Source organism: Rattus norvegicus, chromosome X (assembly GCF_021556685.1).
Source record: "Rattus norvegicus strain SHRSP/BbbUtx chromosome X, alternate assembly SHRSP_T2T, whole genome shotgun sequence".
Classification (NCBI taxonomy): Eukaryota; Metazoa; Chordata; class Mammalia; order Rodentia; family Muridae; genus Rattus; species Rattus norvegicus.
In genome coordinates this window covers 81,779,522-81,799,968 of record NC_141554.1, presented here as the reverse complement: position 1 = coordinate 81,799,968, position 20,447 = coordinate 81,779,522, and the positions used below count along the sequence as shown (strand labels likewise).

General features: G+C 34.5%; 1 protein-coding gene across 3 annotated transcripts in view; it reads left to right on the top strand.

Moving 5' to 3' along the window:
• Brwd3 (bromodomain and WD repeat domain containing 3) overlaps window positions 1-16,136 on the top strand; it is a 93,444-nt gene extending 77,308 nt beyond the window's left edge. The window contains 7 exon segments of one of the 3 annotated variants that reach the window (NM_001447003.1): window positions 270-338; window positions 1,623-1,775; window positions 3,811-3,974; window positions 4,296-4,393; window positions 5,197-5,355; window positions 9,116-11,078; window positions 11,129-16,136. In NM_001447003.1, coding sequence (NP_001433932.1) covers window positions 270-338; window positions 1,623-1,775; window positions 3,811-3,974; window positions 4,296-4,393; window positions 5,197-5,355; window positions 9,116-9,870 — 1,398 coding nt within the window. In that variant the 3' untranslated portion in view covers window positions 9,871-11,078; window positions 11,129-16,136. 3 annotated transcript variants of the gene reach the window in all.
• Window positions 16,137-20,447: the final 4,311 nt, after the last annotated feature.

Sequence of the window (20,447 nt, the reverse complement as noted above, 5' to 3'; positions counted from 1 at the left end):
AGATACTTGGCAATATATATGTGTATGTTTTGGAAAGGAAAATGAATAACAGTGTTGTATTCAATGAGGTTTGATTTGTTCATAGAAAGGTTGAGTTTGGTACAAAATGCTTGGGTTTTTCATAGCAGAATATGATGAATACAGAATTCTTTCAAGTAAAATAGGTTTTTATTTGTGGTTATTTGAGCCTTGAGTCATAGTTTCATTACAAGTCTTGTTCTGTGTCATGGTGTTGTGGAAACAGTCTGTGTTATTTACTGTGTTAATAGGCTCAACAACAAGAAGGAGAATCCTCAGAATCAGTTCCTCCAGATAGACAAGATCCATCTCTTTCTGAGGTAGGCTTAGATTATCTTTTTGTGATACTACATATTATATTACATTTTTTATACTGCACACAAATTTTGTTCAATTTGCTCAGTCCCCCTTTGCAACTCCACTTAGTTTCTTTTTATGCCTTTATTTTGTTTTTGGTCATTTTTATTCTTTTATTTTTTGAATCAGCATGTTTTCACAGTTCTATGAAGTCATAGTTGTTCCTTGTAGATATAGATATAAAGCCATGCATCAAAGCAGAGAACATGCAGTGTGCTCTATTATTTCTGGATTACAGATGATCATTCTCACTGGAGTTTCCTTAAATAGTCATCTGAATATTTTGATATTTTGTCTTATTATGTTATGTTCCCACATTTTTCCCTACGAAAAACTGTTAGAATATACTTTTGGAGTTTTTAAAACTTATGGAAATCTATTTAAGGAAATTGTATATTTTCATTTGGAATCTATTTAAAGAAATTGTATATTTTCATACTTTGGAAAACCTTTTCTCTTCATAATAATAATTCTCTACTACTTTTGGTACTTCGCTTTCTTCCCAGAGAAAGTTGGATGGTTTTACTTCTTAATGATTCTAAATAACATAAGTGACTGAATACCCCAATTCATGTAATCAGGGTAGTAATATATGTCTACTTCAGATAGTATCCTATATGATAGCTCTAGACTTGAAGGATTTAAGTTAAAATGGACTATTTTTCTCCTAATTGGATTCAAACCAAATTCTGAATCAGTCAGACTGAAGACTTTAGATGAAATAAAAATAAACAAAAACAATGAAGAAGCCAAATGTAATAGTGTAGAAATATAACCCTAATATTTGGGAGGCTAACGTGGGAGAACCATTAAGTTTAAAGGCAGCTTCCGCTGTATATAGAGACCAAGACAGAGCCTATGGGGCACAAGCATGGCCAGTTAACTCTGACTTCAACTAATAACAGCATACGTGAAATGTCCTAACTCAGGAGCCTGGAAATATGTAGGTAATTTGTGGAGGGGAGTTATGGAATTATACCTGAATAATCTCATCATCTGTCTTTAGGTAAGTTGGCAAGATATCATCAATCACTTCTAGCCAATGACTATGATTTTTCTAATCCTTTAAACTCATTTTCAGAAACATGCAAAGGACTTGGTTTGGGAGTGAGAATAGATTGGTAAAAATAAAGGTAGCATTTGTGTCAGAATAACTTGCATCAGTGGGTAATGTCATTCTCCATGCTATTTTATTTACAATTGTTTTGCAATTTGAGTATTTAAATGTAACACATTATCATTTGTAGGATTACCAAGATGTTGTAGACACACCTATGGACTTCAGCACTGTGAAAGAAACTTTGGAATCAGGAAATTATGATAGTCCTCTGGAATTTTATAAAGATGTTCGCCAAATATTCAGCAACTCCAAAGCTTATACTTCTAATAAAAAGTCAAGGGTATGAAACTAATATTAAATGGACAGTTATGTATATCAGGCAGTTTTCCTTCCTCAGATTTTAAGAGTTGTAAACAAATATCTTCTACTATTTGACACAATTACTGAAGTTTGATTCTCAGTATCTTTTCTGAATTCTGGATTTTTTTCAAGGCCTATGTAAATACCATTCTGAAATTAAACAGCTTTTACTTTCTCATCTAACCCTTCGTGATCCTTTAATGAGAATTACATTTTCAGAGAAAAGACAAAGAAAGAAGGTTAATGATTTAGATACTCAATTCCCCTGTAATGAATTAATAAAAGGAAATGTAGTTGACAATATTAATTTATATGAAATCTTTAATTGCCTCTCAATGCAGATAGTCCTGTTACTATCACAACTAGTGAACCCTGTTGGGAAGGTTCATCTCTTCCGTACTTAACGTAAAATATTTCCCTATGTATTATCAAAGCTGAAAATATTCTGAGAACAAGAAATAGTTATAGTAATATTTTCTTTTGGATTCACTAGTACCCAACTAACTGTCCAACTAGTTATGTGGTATGCATATATTTACCTGCTTCAACTTTTTATATATGGTAAATTTTCATTAATTCTGTAGGCACAATTTTTGGTTTTCTTCCTTTCATTGTAGTATTTATTTGCTTTTTCTCCTCTCATCGTAACTTTTAGAGTAATGCAGCCTCTGCAGAAAGTTTAAAACATATTACAAAAATATTTTTTAAAAATCTCAAACTTTATCACATTCTTATATATAGTTACTATTTAATGTGCTTACTTTAGGACTATACTAATATTTAACATTTATATACTTTTATAACATTGGGTTTCACATTTCAAGTCTTATTGCTTATGTATTATGACAAAATAAATTTTACTAATTATTTGGGAATTTCATATACTATATTTTAAACATACTTACTTAGTACCCTGTCAACCCCCCCACTCCCCCCACCCAACTTCGAGATACTCTTTTTTTTAAATTCATTCCTCATTAGGTGAGTGTGTACCGCCCAGATAGTCTTTTGATTGGGGCCTGTTCTGTTATGTAGTCAGCTCACCAGGGTTTATATCACTTAAAACAAAACCAAACAAAAAGCCCTGACTTTCCTGCTCTTCCAAGCCTTTAAATGCTCTGGCTCCTCAGCCACTGGTAGGATTGCACATCAACCTTCCTGTCCTCTATGCTGGGATTTTATCTCTCTGGAACTTGTGTAGGTCTTATGCATGCTCTTAAATTCTCTGGGTCCCTATGAGCAACTGTCCTGCTATGTCTACAAAACGGTATTTCTTTGAAGTCATCCACCACCTCTGACTCTTAAAATCTTTCTCCCCTCTCTTCCTTGGAGATTCCTGAACCTTGGAAAGTCTGATTGTGGCTGAGCACTTTTATTCCCTTTTTTTTCTGCACATTCATCAATTGGGGGTCTCAACATTAAGTATGCTATTTACTTGAAGCAAAAAATTTCTCTGATGAGGGTTGGTAGATGCTCTGGTCTGTATTATTGTTTAAAATAAGATATTTGATATTTTCCAATAGCTGATCATTTCATAATTTATTAGGGGTTTTGTTTCATTTTTTCTTACTAGTATCCTATTGCTAGAAAATTAGATTTTTAAAGAAATAATTTTTGGACTGTATACAAATAATGACTGCTGGTAATGTCTTTAATATCCTTGAGCATGTTTTTATGCGTGTATAGTTCCTTGACGGTTTCTTATAACAGATGACCAGTAGTAAAATTATTAGCCAAAGGATAGCTATATCTTTAAAGCTTTATGGTACATATTAAATTATCTTACAGAATATTGTTTCAGTAAAACTTTCCTGTTCTATGAAGATTTGTTCATGGCTTTCACAGAACTAAATATCTTTTAAAGCTTTTATTATTTTTTTTAATGAAAATGACATCTTAATTCCTCATGTCTTTTTCAAATAGATAGATGATGTTCATGTTGGTCCAGATAGGCTCATACTTTTCTTAAAACTAAAATAATGGCTAAAGCAAGGCTGTACTTTGCACCTTTCCAGATCTATAGCATGACACTGAGGTTGTCTGCCTTATTTGAAAATCGCATTAAAAATATCATCTCCGAATATAAGTCTGCTATCCAGAGTCAGAAGAGGAGAAGACCACGGTACAGAAAGCGTCTGAGAAGCAGCAGCAGCTCCTTATCTAGCAGCAGAGCTCCCAGGTAGAGCATATAGGAGCAGCATTTGCTGCTTTAAAGCATTTTGTGCCTGTCACCTCCTTTGTGAAAGCTCATGAATAAGTACTGGAAGTCTCCTCAAGAAAATGGAGTTTGTGACCCAAGCTATTGTCATGTAGATTTTCCTATGCCTTTAACTGTTTATTTTTTTCATCTTTTCAATTGTTGAAGTTTAACTTTGTCAAATCACCAATTTTAGACATTTCGCTTGATTTTAGGTAGTTTCATTTTTGGTTGCCTTAAGAATTTTTTGTCATTATTTATTATACTGAATTATTAACAGAAAGATGGTCATTTTTTTTGCAGTCCAAAAGGGAAACAGAAGCAAATGAAGTTACAGCCTAAAAATGACCAGAATACCTCAGTGGTTTATGCCAGGACTAGCTCTCCCTTTTCTTCTCCTGGTAAATATATCTTTGTTTTTTGTCTTCTATAGTTTGATGATTATTCAAGGATATAGAAGTGGTAGTACCATAGAGAGTGCAATTTAGATTAAAAGTGCATTTTAAATCATTATTTGACGTGCTACTTACATGGCCTTCCAGTAAGACATTAAGTCAGGTGATTTGGTTTCTTTGTTTGACTAGGTGATTTGGAAAATCACTTCTAAGACATATATTTTGTGTTTATGAGTGTTTTGCCTACTTGTATTTTGTATACCATGTGTGTGCATGGTAACCGCAGAGCCCAGAAGCTGGTGTCAAGTGCCCTAGAACTGGAGTTACAGATAGTTGAAAGATGCCATGTAGGTTCTGGGAATCCAAGTTGGAATCTCTAGAAAAGCTTAAATGCTGAGCCATCTCTAACCCCTGACTAGATGAATTTAGATATCCCTTTGAAAGTCTGCAACTGTACTTATAAGAACTCAAAAAATTGTACAATACTGTTGTCGACATAAGACTTCGAGATTAAACATGTGATAGAAGTGTTTCCTTGTTCTGTTTTAGGCAGTTTGTGTTTGAATGTTTAGTGATGATAAACTATTCTCTTGTCTTCATTTCTACTTTGGGGTGGGTTTTAAAGTCTTCCTAAATAGCCAAGGTAGATCTTAAACTCACTGCCCTCCTATCCGAGTTTCCAAAGCTTGGGAGTATAGGCGACCTACCAGTTGTAAAACAATTTTGAATTTGATAATGCAGCAGCCTGTACTAATTTTCCTGAAGAACAAATGAAATTTTGTTAATGTTACAATCTCTTAAAATGTAAGTTTCAGATGCTGCTGAAGGTGTTTCACTGTATCTACTTGATGATGAAGGGGATGGGCCTTTTTCTCCATCAAGTTGCAGTGGATATAGTAGAAGTGGAAATAGCCATGACCCAGGGAAAGCCAAATCATTTCGTAATAGAGTTTTACCAGCTAAACAAGGTAGGAAATTGATTATGAGAGCGGTAACATATTCTCTATTTTCTTATGATAGATAATGAGTCATAAGCTGGTATGTTAGAGTAATACAATTAGTGTGTCCTAGCACTTGGTAAGAATTGCACCATGGTTGGATTTAAGTCAAAGGGAGTTTTAGGACTACAATTAGGAACAGATGTCTAATAACTACTTTAAAAGAAAATATAAGATAGAATGCATAAGAGAAAAAAACTAAATGAATAATCTGTCTCCCAAGTGCATAAGAACCAGATTTCAACACATTTAGGATTTTTCATATATTAAACCAAGTCAATAAAAATTGAAAGGACTCAAAAGTCATATTTTTAAAGGTCTTATTCTTGCAAGCTCTTCCAGTAACGTTTTATTTGAAGAAAATAATACGGTGCTTGCAAAAATAATTGACTTAATCCATGATCGTATGAAGTTTACTAGTATTCAGAGGCTATTTTACAGAATCCTGTCTACACCCTGAGCATGCTCAGAGGAAGTTCTCTTTCCAACTATTTGAAGTTTATAAAAGTATTTAATTTGCTTTTAAAAGTATGTCACTAGATTATTATTTTAGCTTCATATATATAAATCATATATACATAAATGGACATTAATTTTCATATGCAATGTTTTATAACCACCAAATAACTTAATAGACTTTATACATATATTGCTGGTTATATGAAAAATATTAAAACATGTTATAGTTGATCTGAGCTAAAAGACTGACAAGCAATTGAAACATACTACTTTAAAATGTGCTTTTATGTTTCCCATTTTGTAATTTTGTTTTTTCTGATTCTATTGCATTGTACATACTTACGCCACCAATACTTTATAGGAAAATCTTGTAGACAGAGTAGCCTATATTTCCTGCCTCTTTTATACAGGATCCCTTTGTCCTTTATACCCTACCCGTTGCTCCAGCCACTCTCCAAAAAGTTCTTCTGCCCAGATCACCAGTAATAGAAACTGCCAAACCAGTGTCCTTTTCTTAGTACTTAAGACCCTGGACACTGTTTTCCTATGTCCTCCAAGTCAGCTATTTCCTGACTTGGAGCCTCTACTGATATCCATATAGAGTTCTTTTGCTTTGCTTTGCTTGCTCTGAGTTGTATTTTCAGAGTTTTCTACTGTTTAGCTCACTGGACGTTTTTGGCTCCTGGAAAAAAAGAAGTCTAATGATAATCTGTTGACTAAGCCAGTCATCATATTTTTATAAGGCAGAATCTTACTTTGTAGATCTTTGTCTAGAATTCACTCTGTAGACCAGGTTAGCCACAAACTCAGAGACCTGACTGCCTCTGCCTCCTGAGTACTGGAGTTAAAACTGTATGCTACCATTCCCATCTTAAACCATTCTCCCTGATGTATCAACGCAAGCAACTTTTCATTCCACCAGCATTTCTAGAGCTTCTTAAAAGTACATGTCATCCATGGTCATTGTCTTTGTGTCTCAAACTCATCATTTTCATTCAACTTCAATCTCTTATTTTTAAAGGTATGATGTCACTGCATAGTCTAAGCTCACCTCGGATTTCTTTAATCTTCCTGACTTAACATCCAGAATGGTGAAGTTGGAGGCAGTCTAGCGTTTTATAAATTAGCACTCAGGAATTTTTAACCCTCCGTTTAGCTCTCACATATACAGAGTTGTAAAGTCTTGTTAATTCTATAATTCTTTTAAAATTTTTATTTGTGATTATGTGCATATGTCTATGTCTATCTGTGAGTTTGTACATGTTAATGAAGTGCCTATGAAGTCCATAAGACAGCATCGGATTCCCTGGGACTGGTCATATAGCAGTTTTGTTGGGAACTGAGCTCTGCAAGAACAGCAGGCCCTCTTGACCATCTGTGTAGTCCCTCTAAGACTGCTGAAATATCTTATCTCCTGCTGTTCTGTGATAGTGCTTAGTCTGTAGCTGAGTGTATTAGTCACTTCTGACAGCCATACTAAGATGCCAGAGTGAGCAGCTTAAACAAGATTTCATTTTCCCACAGTTCTGGAGTCCCCAAGTCCAGGGAATTAAAGCATAGAGATTACTATCGGAAAAAAAAAAAAAACCTTTATTTTCCTCAAGCATATAGAATACCACATTTAAGTTGTGTCCCTTAAGGCCGTATGTCTGACTATAATTCTCTGTCTTTGGCCCCACGGCTCTGGGGTGATACAGTGTCTTTCTATCTATCTATCTATCTATCTATCTATCTATCTATCTATCTATCTATCTATCTATATTGTGTGTCCAGGATAGAGAGATAGAGAGAAATTTAGAAACTTTCAATTTTTCTCTAATATTTTAGACCTCAGTTGATCTTCAATACTTTATACAAGGCTTCAGTTTCCACATGCACTTTGGGAGTTAGGCTCTTAACTTAAGAATTTCGAAGGCACATAATTCAGTCCAAACAAACCCCGTTAGTAAATTAATGTTGTGACTGTAATCACCAGTCTTTTCTCCTGTTTTACTCTCCTGTTTCATTCATGGCTCAGTGGCTATTTCTTCCCTATTACCACTGGTGCTTTTTCTTTATTTGTAAATGTTAAGATAATATAGCTTGCTTTCCTTACCCATTTTGTTTCCCTTTATTTGCTCTCCCTGGACTGAAAAATTCACAGCATTCTCTCTCTAGCTCCACAGTCTTCTGAGATCCAGCTTATATATCTACATAATGTTTTCATTTGTTTTGGCGATATACTTTCATATGTACACATGCAAGTGTATATCTGAAGCTGAACTCAGGGTCTCATGCATGCTAAGCATATTGCCATTGAGCTGCCCTTTTAAATGCTGATTATTCCTTTCATGTCTTTCTTTTTAGATTTCTACTGGCACCTAAAACTAGAAAATCATGATTTTTTTTTCCTCAGCACACTGCCCAAACTTGTTGAATTTTCAGCGTTTCTCTCAACGTAGCAAATACTTCTACCCATTACCCAGTTTCTTAGTCTATAAAATCTAGGACATATACTATGTTTTGTTCTTAGTGTTTGATGTCAACCATTCTCAACAGGTCCCATTGAAATAAAAAAAATTATTCTGGTTGGCCTTCTAGGATGAAATGTTTGAATAGATTATAGATATCACGGCTCTGCACCTCATCGTGCCTTACCTAGACTACTAACTTCACAGTTCTTTTAGCTGATCTCTACTTCTATTTAACTACTTCCTACAATCTGTTCTCTGTATAACAGCAGGAACATTTTTTAAATGTAAATCAGGTGTTGTCTTTCTCTAGTCACTTCATTAATTGCTTCTTTAAATGTTTCATCCTGTCTAAATAGCACCCTGTAGACACAGCCCTCATTAACACTCATCTCTAACTTCAAGTTGCATTTGTGTCATCACTTTGTCCTCAGTAGTGTGAATTATGACAGCAGGTACTTTTCTCATTCAGCATCATGTTGCAACCTCCTTCTACTACCTTCTAATAACTAGTAAGTTATTGCAAAGTATTTGTTCAGCGAATGAATGAATGAAACTTGTAATTTATGTTTCCTTGTAATTCTTAAGTTTAATGCTAAACTGTCTACCCAGATATCCCCAACAATCCTTCCATATCTTTTTTGTTTGTGTAACTCCAAAAGAAGCAGTGGAACAAGAATCAAACTTTAATATCTTTCATTTTAAATAGACCTAAGTGTCTTTTCTAATATCTACACCCAGTCCAATGACTTTGACTTTTAATCTCAACGACTATCTTACAATGTCAAGACCTAATTTTGAAAAATAATGTTTTGCTCTAGATCACTCCCTTGATGGTCCTCTTACAAATGTTGATGGCAGAGAGCCTCGGACAGGAGCCAAAAGAAAACTACTCAGTGCTTCAGAAGAGGATGAAAGCATGGGAGGAGAAGAAAAAGAAATGAAAGAAACAAAAGAAAAAGCACATTTATCCTCCTCCGAGAGTGGAGAGTTAGGATCCAGTTTAAGTTCAGAAAGTACCTCTGGCTCTGACTCTGACTCTGAATCCACTTCCAGGACAGATCAAGATTACGTAGACGGAGACCATGACTATAGCAAATTCATACAAACCAGACCTAAAAGAAAACTGAGAAGACAGCATGCCACTGGAAAAAGAAACTGGAAGACGAGAGGCACAGGAGGAAGAGGCAGATGGGGAAGATGGGGTAGATGGAGTAGAGGAGGCAGAGGAAGAGGTGGCAGGGGACGAGGGGGTCGAGGACGAGGTGGAGGTGGAGGGAGAGGGCGAGGACGAGGGAGAGGAGGAAGAGGTGCCTCTAGAGGAGCCAGCCGAACCAAACGAGCACGAGTTGCAGATGATGAATTTGATACGATGTTTGCAGGACGTTTCAGTAGACTTCCACGGATTAAAACAAGAAACCAAGGCAGGAGAACTGTTTTATATAATGATGATTCAGATAATGACAACTTTGTCTCCACTGAGGATCCTCTGAATCTTGGTACATCCAGATCAGGCAGAGTACGTAAAATGACAGAAAAAGCCAGGGTTAGCCATCTCATGGGATGGAATTATTAACAGTTAGAGATTTTAAAATAATTTTTGAAAATAAAATCAATGGCCTTCTACTGCAGGGAATTTATCAGAAAATCTACAAAGCAAGTTGTGTGGGGACTTCTGCTTCCTTTCACATTGGTGCTTTTCCATTATGCCAGTATACATTTGTTTCAAGACTTTTAATCTCCACACTTCATTTGTTCAAACAAGCCTTACTCATTAGGCCTTAAATTAAAACAAATTCTGCCCACACATATATGTGTGTGCACATACACATGCATGGACATGTGCTCACTTGCGTACAAACATATACATATACACACATATACACACACACACACATACATACACACAGACACACTACAGATTTACTACATTAAAGGAGCATTCTGCTTCTTAAGAGTAGCATGACATTTTTATCTCAATAAAATATCCCTCTTTGCTTTTGTATCACAGAAGTATAGCACCTTCTTACAGAGTTTTATATAGTTTGTTTTTGCCATTTTGATTCCTATACCCAGTAATAATAACTTTTGCACAATACACCAATCCTAAAGGCAGCTATTAAATGTTTACAGTTTCTATATTGTAAGAACGATCTGGATTATTTTACTCTTCCCAGGCCAAACTTTCACGAACTGTACTGAACTGAAGTATATATTTATACTGCAGTTTTGGGGTGGGGTGGGGGGTATCTTGATATGCTTTTCATTGATTTGCTTAATTCACGTTTAAGGTGAGAAAGGGTTGGTGCCTTGTAAATATGTAGCAAATCATTGTGGTGTGTCCTGATGTGTGCATTAACTTTATTAAAAGAGAATACTTGAGGTATCAATCTAGACAAGGTGCCAAATGCAAAAGTTTCTTGCATCCATTTTTCTTTTCCTGTTATATTTTATTGCATTAATAGAACTTGTGTAGCTTAAACGTAACTTAAACATTTGAAAAAAAAATCCTCATCCACAAAGAATAACTTCTTTGAACAGTAGCTCAGCTACCTCTACTAACTACAACTACTGGAAATGCTAAGGAAAATAGATGCTGTTACTCATTACTAAGGAGAAATAGAACAAGCTTCGTAGGGATGAATACTCCTAAGCTATAAGCTGAGGTTTTTCAATAATCATATTGACTCTCAAATTAATAGTTGTGATTAACAAGGTTTCCTAAGTGTTATATGCTCTAGGCTTTTATACAACGTATTTGTGTAAGTAGACTTGCTCTACTGCATATATATATATATATATATATATATATATATATATATATATATATATATATATATATATATATCTGCTGCCACTCTCTATTTAACAGCCGTGAGTTACTGGTTTTCATTTGAATCTTAACTAGTATCAAAGCACCTAACTTTAGCTGGAATATTTTGGCTAGCTAATACTTGGAAGCAACTTTAATAGGTTCTTCTGTTCTCATTCCAAAGGGTTCTTCTGTTCTAGACTTCCAGAAAAGAGCCTCATTGCACTGCAAACAGATATTTTGAATCGTTATTTTATAGTTGAAAAAGAAACTTTAAAATCATGTATGGTCTTGTTTACAGCAATAGAGTGTGCACGTGGTTCCACAAGCGAGCTTCAGTTCCAAGATCAATTTTATTCCTCAGATTTGAGATAGCAGATGTGCTACTTTGTTACATAAATTCTTGAAGTAAGAGGGGGGATAATAATTGATCTCTGCTTTTGTAGCAGCAGCTTTGTTACACTTAGATCAGACTTGTGTGATAAAACCTTTTCTTAATGTATGCCTGGTGGTCCAGGATATTTCTAAAGCTGACGTGTTTGTCTCATGCTTTTTAATCATTTCATGCATCTGAAAATCTGTTAAGTGCAGAGGAAGGAGTACACACATAACTTTGCTTTTCGGTGGGGTTGGGGGTTTTATTCTTGAACTAATACCCTTAAGCAATTTTCACTTGCAGTAGAAATGATGTTCAGGCTTTAAGAAAATATAATGAACTGTTAATGGCACTAATGTCTGTTGCTAGAGAGCAGACCAAGCTGATATTTTTGTTGTTTTTCTTCACTATACCAAAACTATTTCTGGTTATAAACTCAACTGCCATTTTTGCCATAGTATAGATTCAAAATGTTCCCATTTGAGAGTCTACATTTGATTTTTTTTCTTTTTACGAAAATATACTATTTCAGTTATCTATCTCGTGGGCTTTTAGACTAAATTGTGCCTGTGTTTTCCTGGAGTCATTAACATTTTGTCCTACAACAATCAACATACTATAGTTGCTTAAATTCCTGGATATCCCCAAATGTGTATCATGTGTACCATTTTAGTGTGAAAATTTTGTTGACATTCTTCTATGAAGAGCTGACCTCTTGAAATATAGAAGAATTGTCATTTGTGTGATATTAGCAGTCTGGAGCTTTATTTATAATTTATTTTGAAAAATAAAAATGCCACGTTTATTCCCCAAATGTCAAGATTTTCTAGGCTTACATAATTAGAATAATAAGGCTAAAGACATTTTTAAGCATATTTTATATGTAGTGAAATACTGTGAAATACTAGTGAACAGCATTTTGCTGTGATGTTGATTTCAGTAATTAGCATTTAAAGAGTTAGTCACCAGGGTATGTTAGGTGAGCATAGTTATCATTTATTATAAATCAAACAGATACTTTTCTGTTTGCATGCAAATTATTTTCATAAGTGTGAAAATAAAAGTCTGGGAAATAATATTTTTACTTTTTTAATCTGGACTTCCCCTTTCCCCAATTTATATTTTAGGTTTTTTAAATACCACTTCCTACAAATGTGTCATGATTTGTATCATATTGAATACTTTATCATATCAGTTTTCTAGAGATCTTTTAAACCTAACTAAGATCTGGGTTCAGCCATAACAAAGAAAGTAGGGAATGAGTTAAGAATTCTGCAAATGATGACCAGTGTTCTATTTAGGCCCATGAGAGCACTCACATGTATATGTTTAATCCTATGCTATATCTGAATAGTCAGTAAGCTAGCATAATTCTCATGAATGCTAATGTTCAGAGTCCAAGCTTTATGACCTTAGCATGTGTATATGTTTATAAAATTGAATCATGTGTTTCTTCTCTGGCTTGCTGTATGTATCTCATCTAGCAATAGGATGCTCTCCAAAACATGCAAAAACCCACTAGCCTAATGACTAAATTTGGTTTTGTAAAAGTCTTTGTGTACTTATATGTATGTAGCGTTTCTCCAGTTTGACATATCTTCTACCAGACATTAAAAAGAGAGACTATTTTCTATGGAGGACACTGTCTACCAATTATTTGCCTCTTTAGAGCTCAGCCTGTGCATTTATTAATGCTTAAATCATCCGTGTCATTATGTCTTCTAGATGACAATTCTGGTTTTGTCATGTAATTGTGTCCCTCTTTTCTTTTAATTTAATTTGGTCTTTCATTTGTTTGTATTTTCTCTTTCCCTCCCCAGAAATCAGATTTATTCTAGAAATTGTTTCTATGGTGCTTTGTTTCACCCAGAGGCAAAGGAACTAAGTAAAATTGCTAAGTTTCCTTTAACACACTTTAGTTCTCCTAAACCTAAATTGGCTTTCAGATATTGTAAATTAGAGTGTTTTATCTTTTGGTTTGGTTTTAATCATGTAGATTGTCATCAGACAATACAGTGATTAAAAGAGAAAGATGTGAATGCCACTTCTAACTTTTTAATAAAGCTTTTTGGAGCATTTTTCAAAATGTGTAAGTTTGTGGTAATGATACACACCTTAGTATTTATGGAATCATATAATCATAGTACATTTGCCAACTGGTACTTCTTTAAAGCTGCATTCCCATGCCCTTAAAAAAGGAGTCTTAAAACATGTGATTTTCACTACATTTTGATGTTCAGCCTTTTAGGCAATTACAATAACATTTGGAAATCTGAAATTAATAGTTCAGGGGAAAGGAATAGAGCTTGATATTTAAAGTCCTTTATTTTAAATGCTAACCACATTCACCAACATCTTGGTGGCATGCAAGGCTTTATGAATGTTACTGAAAATATTCTAAGATCACTTTTAAGGCTTGCTTTTAAAATTCATGGTGAAATATTTGCATGCTTTTTTTTCCTTTACATCTCATAACACCCAAGTGTTAATTTGCCACATTTACAAAGTTTGGGTTAAAATCCAATTAAGTGAAATGTTTTTATGGTGCTGTATTTTATGGAACATAGAGAGCACTCAGGTTTCTTGATATTTATTCCTTACTGTGGTCTTAGAATTCTTAAGTATTTCTTTGGTTGTCTTTCCTCTTGGGCTTGCTCTTATATCTACTTCTCTTTCACAATGAAGACTGCACTTAACCTAGCATACTTCAATCAGACTGGAAATTTCACATTCATTTCTAAGAGAAAATATAGAAAGACCCTAGAGTTTAGAGTTAAGGTGTGTTTATTTATATGTATGCCCATTTCCTATTCTTATACCTATCTTAATTAAGTCTAGACTATGGGACTTCGACAGTAATTATTTTCTAAAAAAAATTAAAATTATTGATACATATTGAGATCACCATTCATAATTTACTTTTACAATCCCATATTGACTTATCTAGAAGCCCAGTTGGAAAACGTGTGTTTGCATATGTCACCAAATATACATTAGGCAGTACGACAAATGTTAATTTGTTAAATAGTACAGTCGTGATGGCAATCAGTAATTTATTTCTCTGTTCTGTAACTTATCCTCCATGTTTTTTTTGTAATTCTTTACACAGTATTAACAAAACTGTACTTTATGTTTGTTCTTAGTGTCCATAAATTTTAAAATGGAAAAAACATGCAGTTAAGAGTTGATGTGCTGTTGTGTATGGGCAGTCTGTCCATTAAACTAAAATTCAGTTGGGGAAGAAAAGTAAACAAAACTGGCTTGGTTTATAAAAGATGTTTTGTTTGGCAGTTGTTGGTCATTATAAGCAATTACTTTCAAAGACAAGAAATACTGGACTAAATTTGTTGCCATTCTTTATGGGATGTTTACAATAAAATTCCAAGTTGTTTGGAATCAGTTGCACTCTTGCTGCTTTATGCCTTAATTCATACTAGAGATAAATGAACAAGACTAAAGAATTTTAAGAACTACGAAGTTAACCTTTCTAACTATCCAGTTTTAGAGATTGTATCGTGTAATCCGTCAGTCTTCTTGTCATAAGATATTTTATTATTATCATTTTTTACTTCTTAGAAACTGAGTTGCTTCCTATGAAAGAAGCAACTTCCTATGAAAGAAAAGATGTGTCCTATTCTTGCTGGTATTCTTTGGATCACCTTTAGGTAATCAATGTGATGGAAATACTTTAAAAATTTGGGCTCCTTGGTGCCTTAAATAGCAGCCCCAAGCACCCATGAGCTCTTTATTCTGTGTGCTTCTTGAGGTAACTAGATTTCTAATATACTTACTGTTAGATTTTAACAGCTGAGCTATGGATACCCAGTGTCTTTTATTTGAGGTTAAATTGCCTGTTGACTATGAATTTATTATAAATGGTGCTTTAACTTGATGTAAATCTAGGAGGGAGAGAAATGAAGTGAGCTGGGGTCTGAATGTTTTACCAGGAACACTCACCTTGACCTTAAATCTATCCCCACAAGTTTTCTCCCAGTGTCAAGAATTCTACTGAGTTCAAGATAAATAAGCTTCCAAAAGACTGGTTTGCATCTTTTATATGCAGCTTGTCTGTTTTGTGTTGTTAGAATTGAGAAGACTCTTAGAATAGTTCACCTCTCTTCTGACATTGAAGCAATTGACTGACAGCCCAATTTTCACAATACCCAGATTGAAGTCAGGGTTTATTTGTGTTATTTTTGTTTAGCTGTTTGACTGCTTTAAAATAACCCTCTTTTACTATGTGAATATGTTACATTAAAAATTCTTTGTTAGAAAACTTCTGTACTTTCTTTACCCGCAAGATTTCTTCAATAGAAAAATTAAAGAATTTTTATGACAAAACTTTATTGAAGTATTCAGAAGATTGTTTGCCTCATTGAGAAGATTAAGGGGAAGAGTGCCCTTTGCTTTCTCTATATATTATTTACCACATATTCCTTAAAGCTACTTTCCAAAAATGAACAAAAATAAATTGAAACTAATATGTTGAGCTTGTGAGTTAATTTTGAAATGGAGTTTTGGTGCTATATTTAAACTCATTTCCTGTCTCAAGATTTTTATATAAGTACTTAAAGCATTTTTATGATGCATAATGCTGGTAGACCAAATATAACATTAAATAAAATATTTTATGGTGTTATTTTTTCCCCCAAAATTTGGAGTGAATTTTCTTGTTTTGTAATTTTAGTTACCTTTCCTTTGCCATCTGTAGTACCTGACCTAATAAAGTTCTCACCTGCAGAATATACACATCTAGTAGCTAATTTTAGCAAAAGTTAGCATACTAATCTTTCAACATATACTAAGAACTTTCAAAACTGTTATGCTATTATACTTTCATTAATTTGTAAAATTCTACTTGATACCTGCCCAGTGCCCTTAGAATTTCCAGTTTCATAAATTTTCTCACAAACATTTTCAGAAATAAAAACATTTCGAGTCATTTTATGCAGGTTACTAATATTGATAAGTATTTTATTCATTCTTAGTGGTGTTTTGTGGTTTATTTTTGTCCTGTTTAAAATTTGTATAGTAGCACGTAATTTGTACTAGGAATTGTGTGTACTCTGTCAAGTACTTTGTTAAAAGAAAACTTGTCATAAGGTGTTTCTAGTTCTTTTTTTGTTTTACAAAATGTCAGTTTCAATGAAATATGCATCCCAAATTGTGTATTAGACATCCTAACAGGAGATTTTGTTACCCTTGGATATTGTTCATTTAAAATGTCAATAATGAAGTGCTGATAGTTCTGGATTGTTTCCATATGTTAAGTTTTAATTTATAAACAAGAGCCACTCTTGTTTGCAAAAAGCATAACTGTTACTTGTTCTAGTCTGACCTCATAATATATCTTGTCCTTGACAGTTTTAGTTACTAAATCTTTTATCACATATTTCTAATTGTTCAACTCAAAATTGTCAGGAGCTGAATCACATTCTCTAGAGTTGTATTATGATGTTCTGCCTTTATAATATTTATCAGCTGGTGTTTGTAGCCTGTATTGGACTGTACCTCCCTAGGATTCTTCATCTCTACCTTCTGTGTTTTAAGCCCTGTCCTTTTTTAAAGATCTTTAGAGTTTACAAAAGTTATTCCTCAAATATAGTCTTAATCACCAGAAAGACTATCTGTTGACTCATTTTTTTCAAATGAGAAAAATGAGTTTCAGTAAAATCAAGTAATTTGCCTAGGGACATTTAGCTAGTAAGTAAATTAAAAAGCCTTAGTTCACCAGGTCAAGCAGTGGTTACACAGGCCTTTAATCCCACCACTGAGTTCGAGGCCAGTGTGATCTACAGAGTGAGTTCCCAAGGTCAGAGATACACGGAAAAACCCTGTCTCAAAAAAATGGACTCATCCAGGATACTTCTAATGCCCTTTGGTTCTATTGGCTTCCTTTCTAACTGCTATGAAACAGAGGCTCCTAATTCATGCATATATGTATCACCTAAGGAGAACTTTTCTGTCCAGTTTTAAGTATGTGCACTCCCAAAGTGAGCATGTGGATCATATTTATAATGAGCATGTTCACTGAGCGTGTCTTTGGGGTTCTTTCTACATTGGAGACATGGTTACAGGGTCTGATGCCATGTACAAAGTGAGTCACAAGATTGTTACTGATGCGTCTGATGCTATTGTGTCCACACTGTTCATGGAGCTGATGAGAATATGCCTGGGGTGACTCTTCAGTCATGACAGACTACTGTGTCTCTTCTCCATTCCTTGGTAACTAGAGGGTGTGTACCTGGCACAGTCTCATTTCATTACAGTATAAAAATGAGCTGACACGGCTAAGAGAAAAGGAGAGATAATCCACTCATGTTCAGGATAAAGGTTCTATTCCCTGTAAAATGAGAAAAGCTGGGTGCATACAGCTGACTTAATTCTGGAGCTATGATGTGTATGAATGTTAAATTCAAATAAGTCCAGTAGAGTTTGCTAAGCGAGAGGAGGAACAGCAGAGGAAATGTGGTAAGGCTTTGAATTCTGAAAGATAGGTTATAATCAATAGTAGTGCACACTCAGTAAAGGATTAGTGTTGGAAGAAAGAACAAGAAATCAATAGAGCTTTAAAAAAATAGTGAATGAATTGTCTTGCCTAATAATGTCAGTCCAAGTAACAGCTCAATTAATCTTTGTAAATGATCTTATTTTTTTTTCTTTAGAGCAGTGGTTCTCAACCTTTGCAATGCTGTGAACCTTTAATACAGTTAGTTCCTCACGTAGTGATGATTCCCAACTATAAAACTCCTTAGAGCAGTGATTCTCAGCTTTCCTAATGCTGCAACCATTTAATACAGTTCTCATGTTGTGATGATTCCCAACCATAAAATTCTTTGAACGTTGTCAACATTCCTAATGGTCTGTTCGACTCTTTAATGCAGTTCCTCACATTGTGATGATTCCCAACCATAACATTATTTTCCTTACTACTTCATAACTAATTTTGCTACTGTTATGAATTATAAATGTGTGATATGCAGGATATCTGATATGTGACCCACAAAGGAGTCATGACCTACAGATTGAGAACCACGGCCTTACCATTTGACACTGTGAAGAGTTAAGTTGGAAGTTAAATCATAATACTCTGTTACCTAAGTGCTTTCAGCAGCACATTCTCTGGACCCAAGACAAGCTTCATGCATATTAGTGGGGTTATAGTTTTTCTGTAGATGTCTTCCCTGTCTTGAAATGTATCAATGTGACTATTATTTTATTGTTATTGCAATTCTGTCTCACATCATAGGCCAAAATATTTTTAAAAATTACCATGAGAAATTTACCTCTAACAAACTAATGATCATGAAAAACATTTACATTTTAACATCCATTTATTTTAAGGATACTAAGTTTAGTGTACAAAATTCAATGAATTTAAAAAAATAAAAATCAATGAAGATTTAGCCTGTATTAATACAAATATGTGCAAAACCAAGTGCTTAAGTTAGTGTAAGAACTTATATTAGTTGTATGTTCACGTGTGCTTTACACTGTGTTAGACTAAATACCAGTTCTCATTACCTTCCACACTGTATATAATTTTGCCAGCACAAACTTGAGACTCTCTTTTCATCTAATAGGTCATATGGATTTCAGATAAAAGTTCCTAGAAAATACCCCCCCCCAAATTTCCTGATTTACTCATCTACTGCATGGGCATAACATCTTTTCCCTTGAGCTACCCCAATTTTTTTTCTTCTTACTTACATTTAATCCCCTTCTTCTGTCTTCATTACCTCGTATTCAAAAATTTGTCCTAGAATCCAAACTGTCTAAAACCAATAAGATTTCTTTTTGGGTTTTTGAGACAATATTCTCTGTGCACTGGCTGTGTGTGTAGACCAGGCTGGCCTTGAACTCACAAGAGATCCGCCTGCTTTTACCTCCCAAGTACTGGAATTAAGGGATTGCACTACTATGACCAACCCTATTTTGCTTTTTTTATATGATATTTTGGGATCATTGTGATGACTTTTTCTTCTACTTAACACTGGCCACGAGTGGTAATTGGTAGGAGTTTGATTAGATCTGTAGATAAAGTAAATTAAACCCCTGAATCACCTAACAGTTCTGGATATATATGAATGACTGGGAATTTTTCAAATGTTTATGCCAAGGACTCATGCTTTCTGACTTTATCAACCTTAAGCAATGAGGTTTTGCAATGGCTATTTTGTTGTTGTTGTTGTTTACAGTCAAGAGTTTCTCTACATATCCTAAATTGTCCTAGAGCTCTGTGTAGACCAGGCTGGCCTGGAAGTGATAGAGATCTTCCTGTCTCTCTTTTTATTGTGCTAGGATGAAAGATATGCAGCACCAGATTTGCAATGGGTTTGTAAAAACTCTCTAGGACTGTTTGAGCTGTAATTGGTTATATCTTATTTCATAGTGCCGTAGTTTCCCTATCAATGCTTGCACTAGTAGAATACATCTTAGAAATCTTCTCTTCTTTGTGCTGTGGTTTGCTACCATTCTGTACCCTGCCCTGTATGTATCATGGTGTGTCTTTAGATGAAAATGCCCAGGTTGCCAACTTCAAAGATTGTTGTTCACATTTCTCTCGACAATTAGGAGATAAAAATTGGTGGGAACAGATGGTTATTTACAGTTTTACCCAGAACTTGGCAAAAAGAAATCCTCTGTCTTGCCTATAGTAATATAGGCAAGATGAAGGTAGTATATTGGAATGTGCAGGTTTGGCTGGGTAACAAATTCCTCTCCTGTTACCTAGGCTCGCTTTAGTGGCCTTTCCTCATTCCCAGCATGAAATTTCTTGGAAAAATTCTAATTCTCACTACTTCTGATCTTAGGAGAGGTAATCGGGAAGGGAGGAAGTAAGACAGACACCTTAAGGTTTCTCTAAGACTCATTTCAGAAAAGAGAGGCCAGCAGGTAAGGGGAATACCTAAGAGTGAAAAACCTTCAGTGTTTGCATGTTGTTTGTTCCCAAAGAACAGCCTCA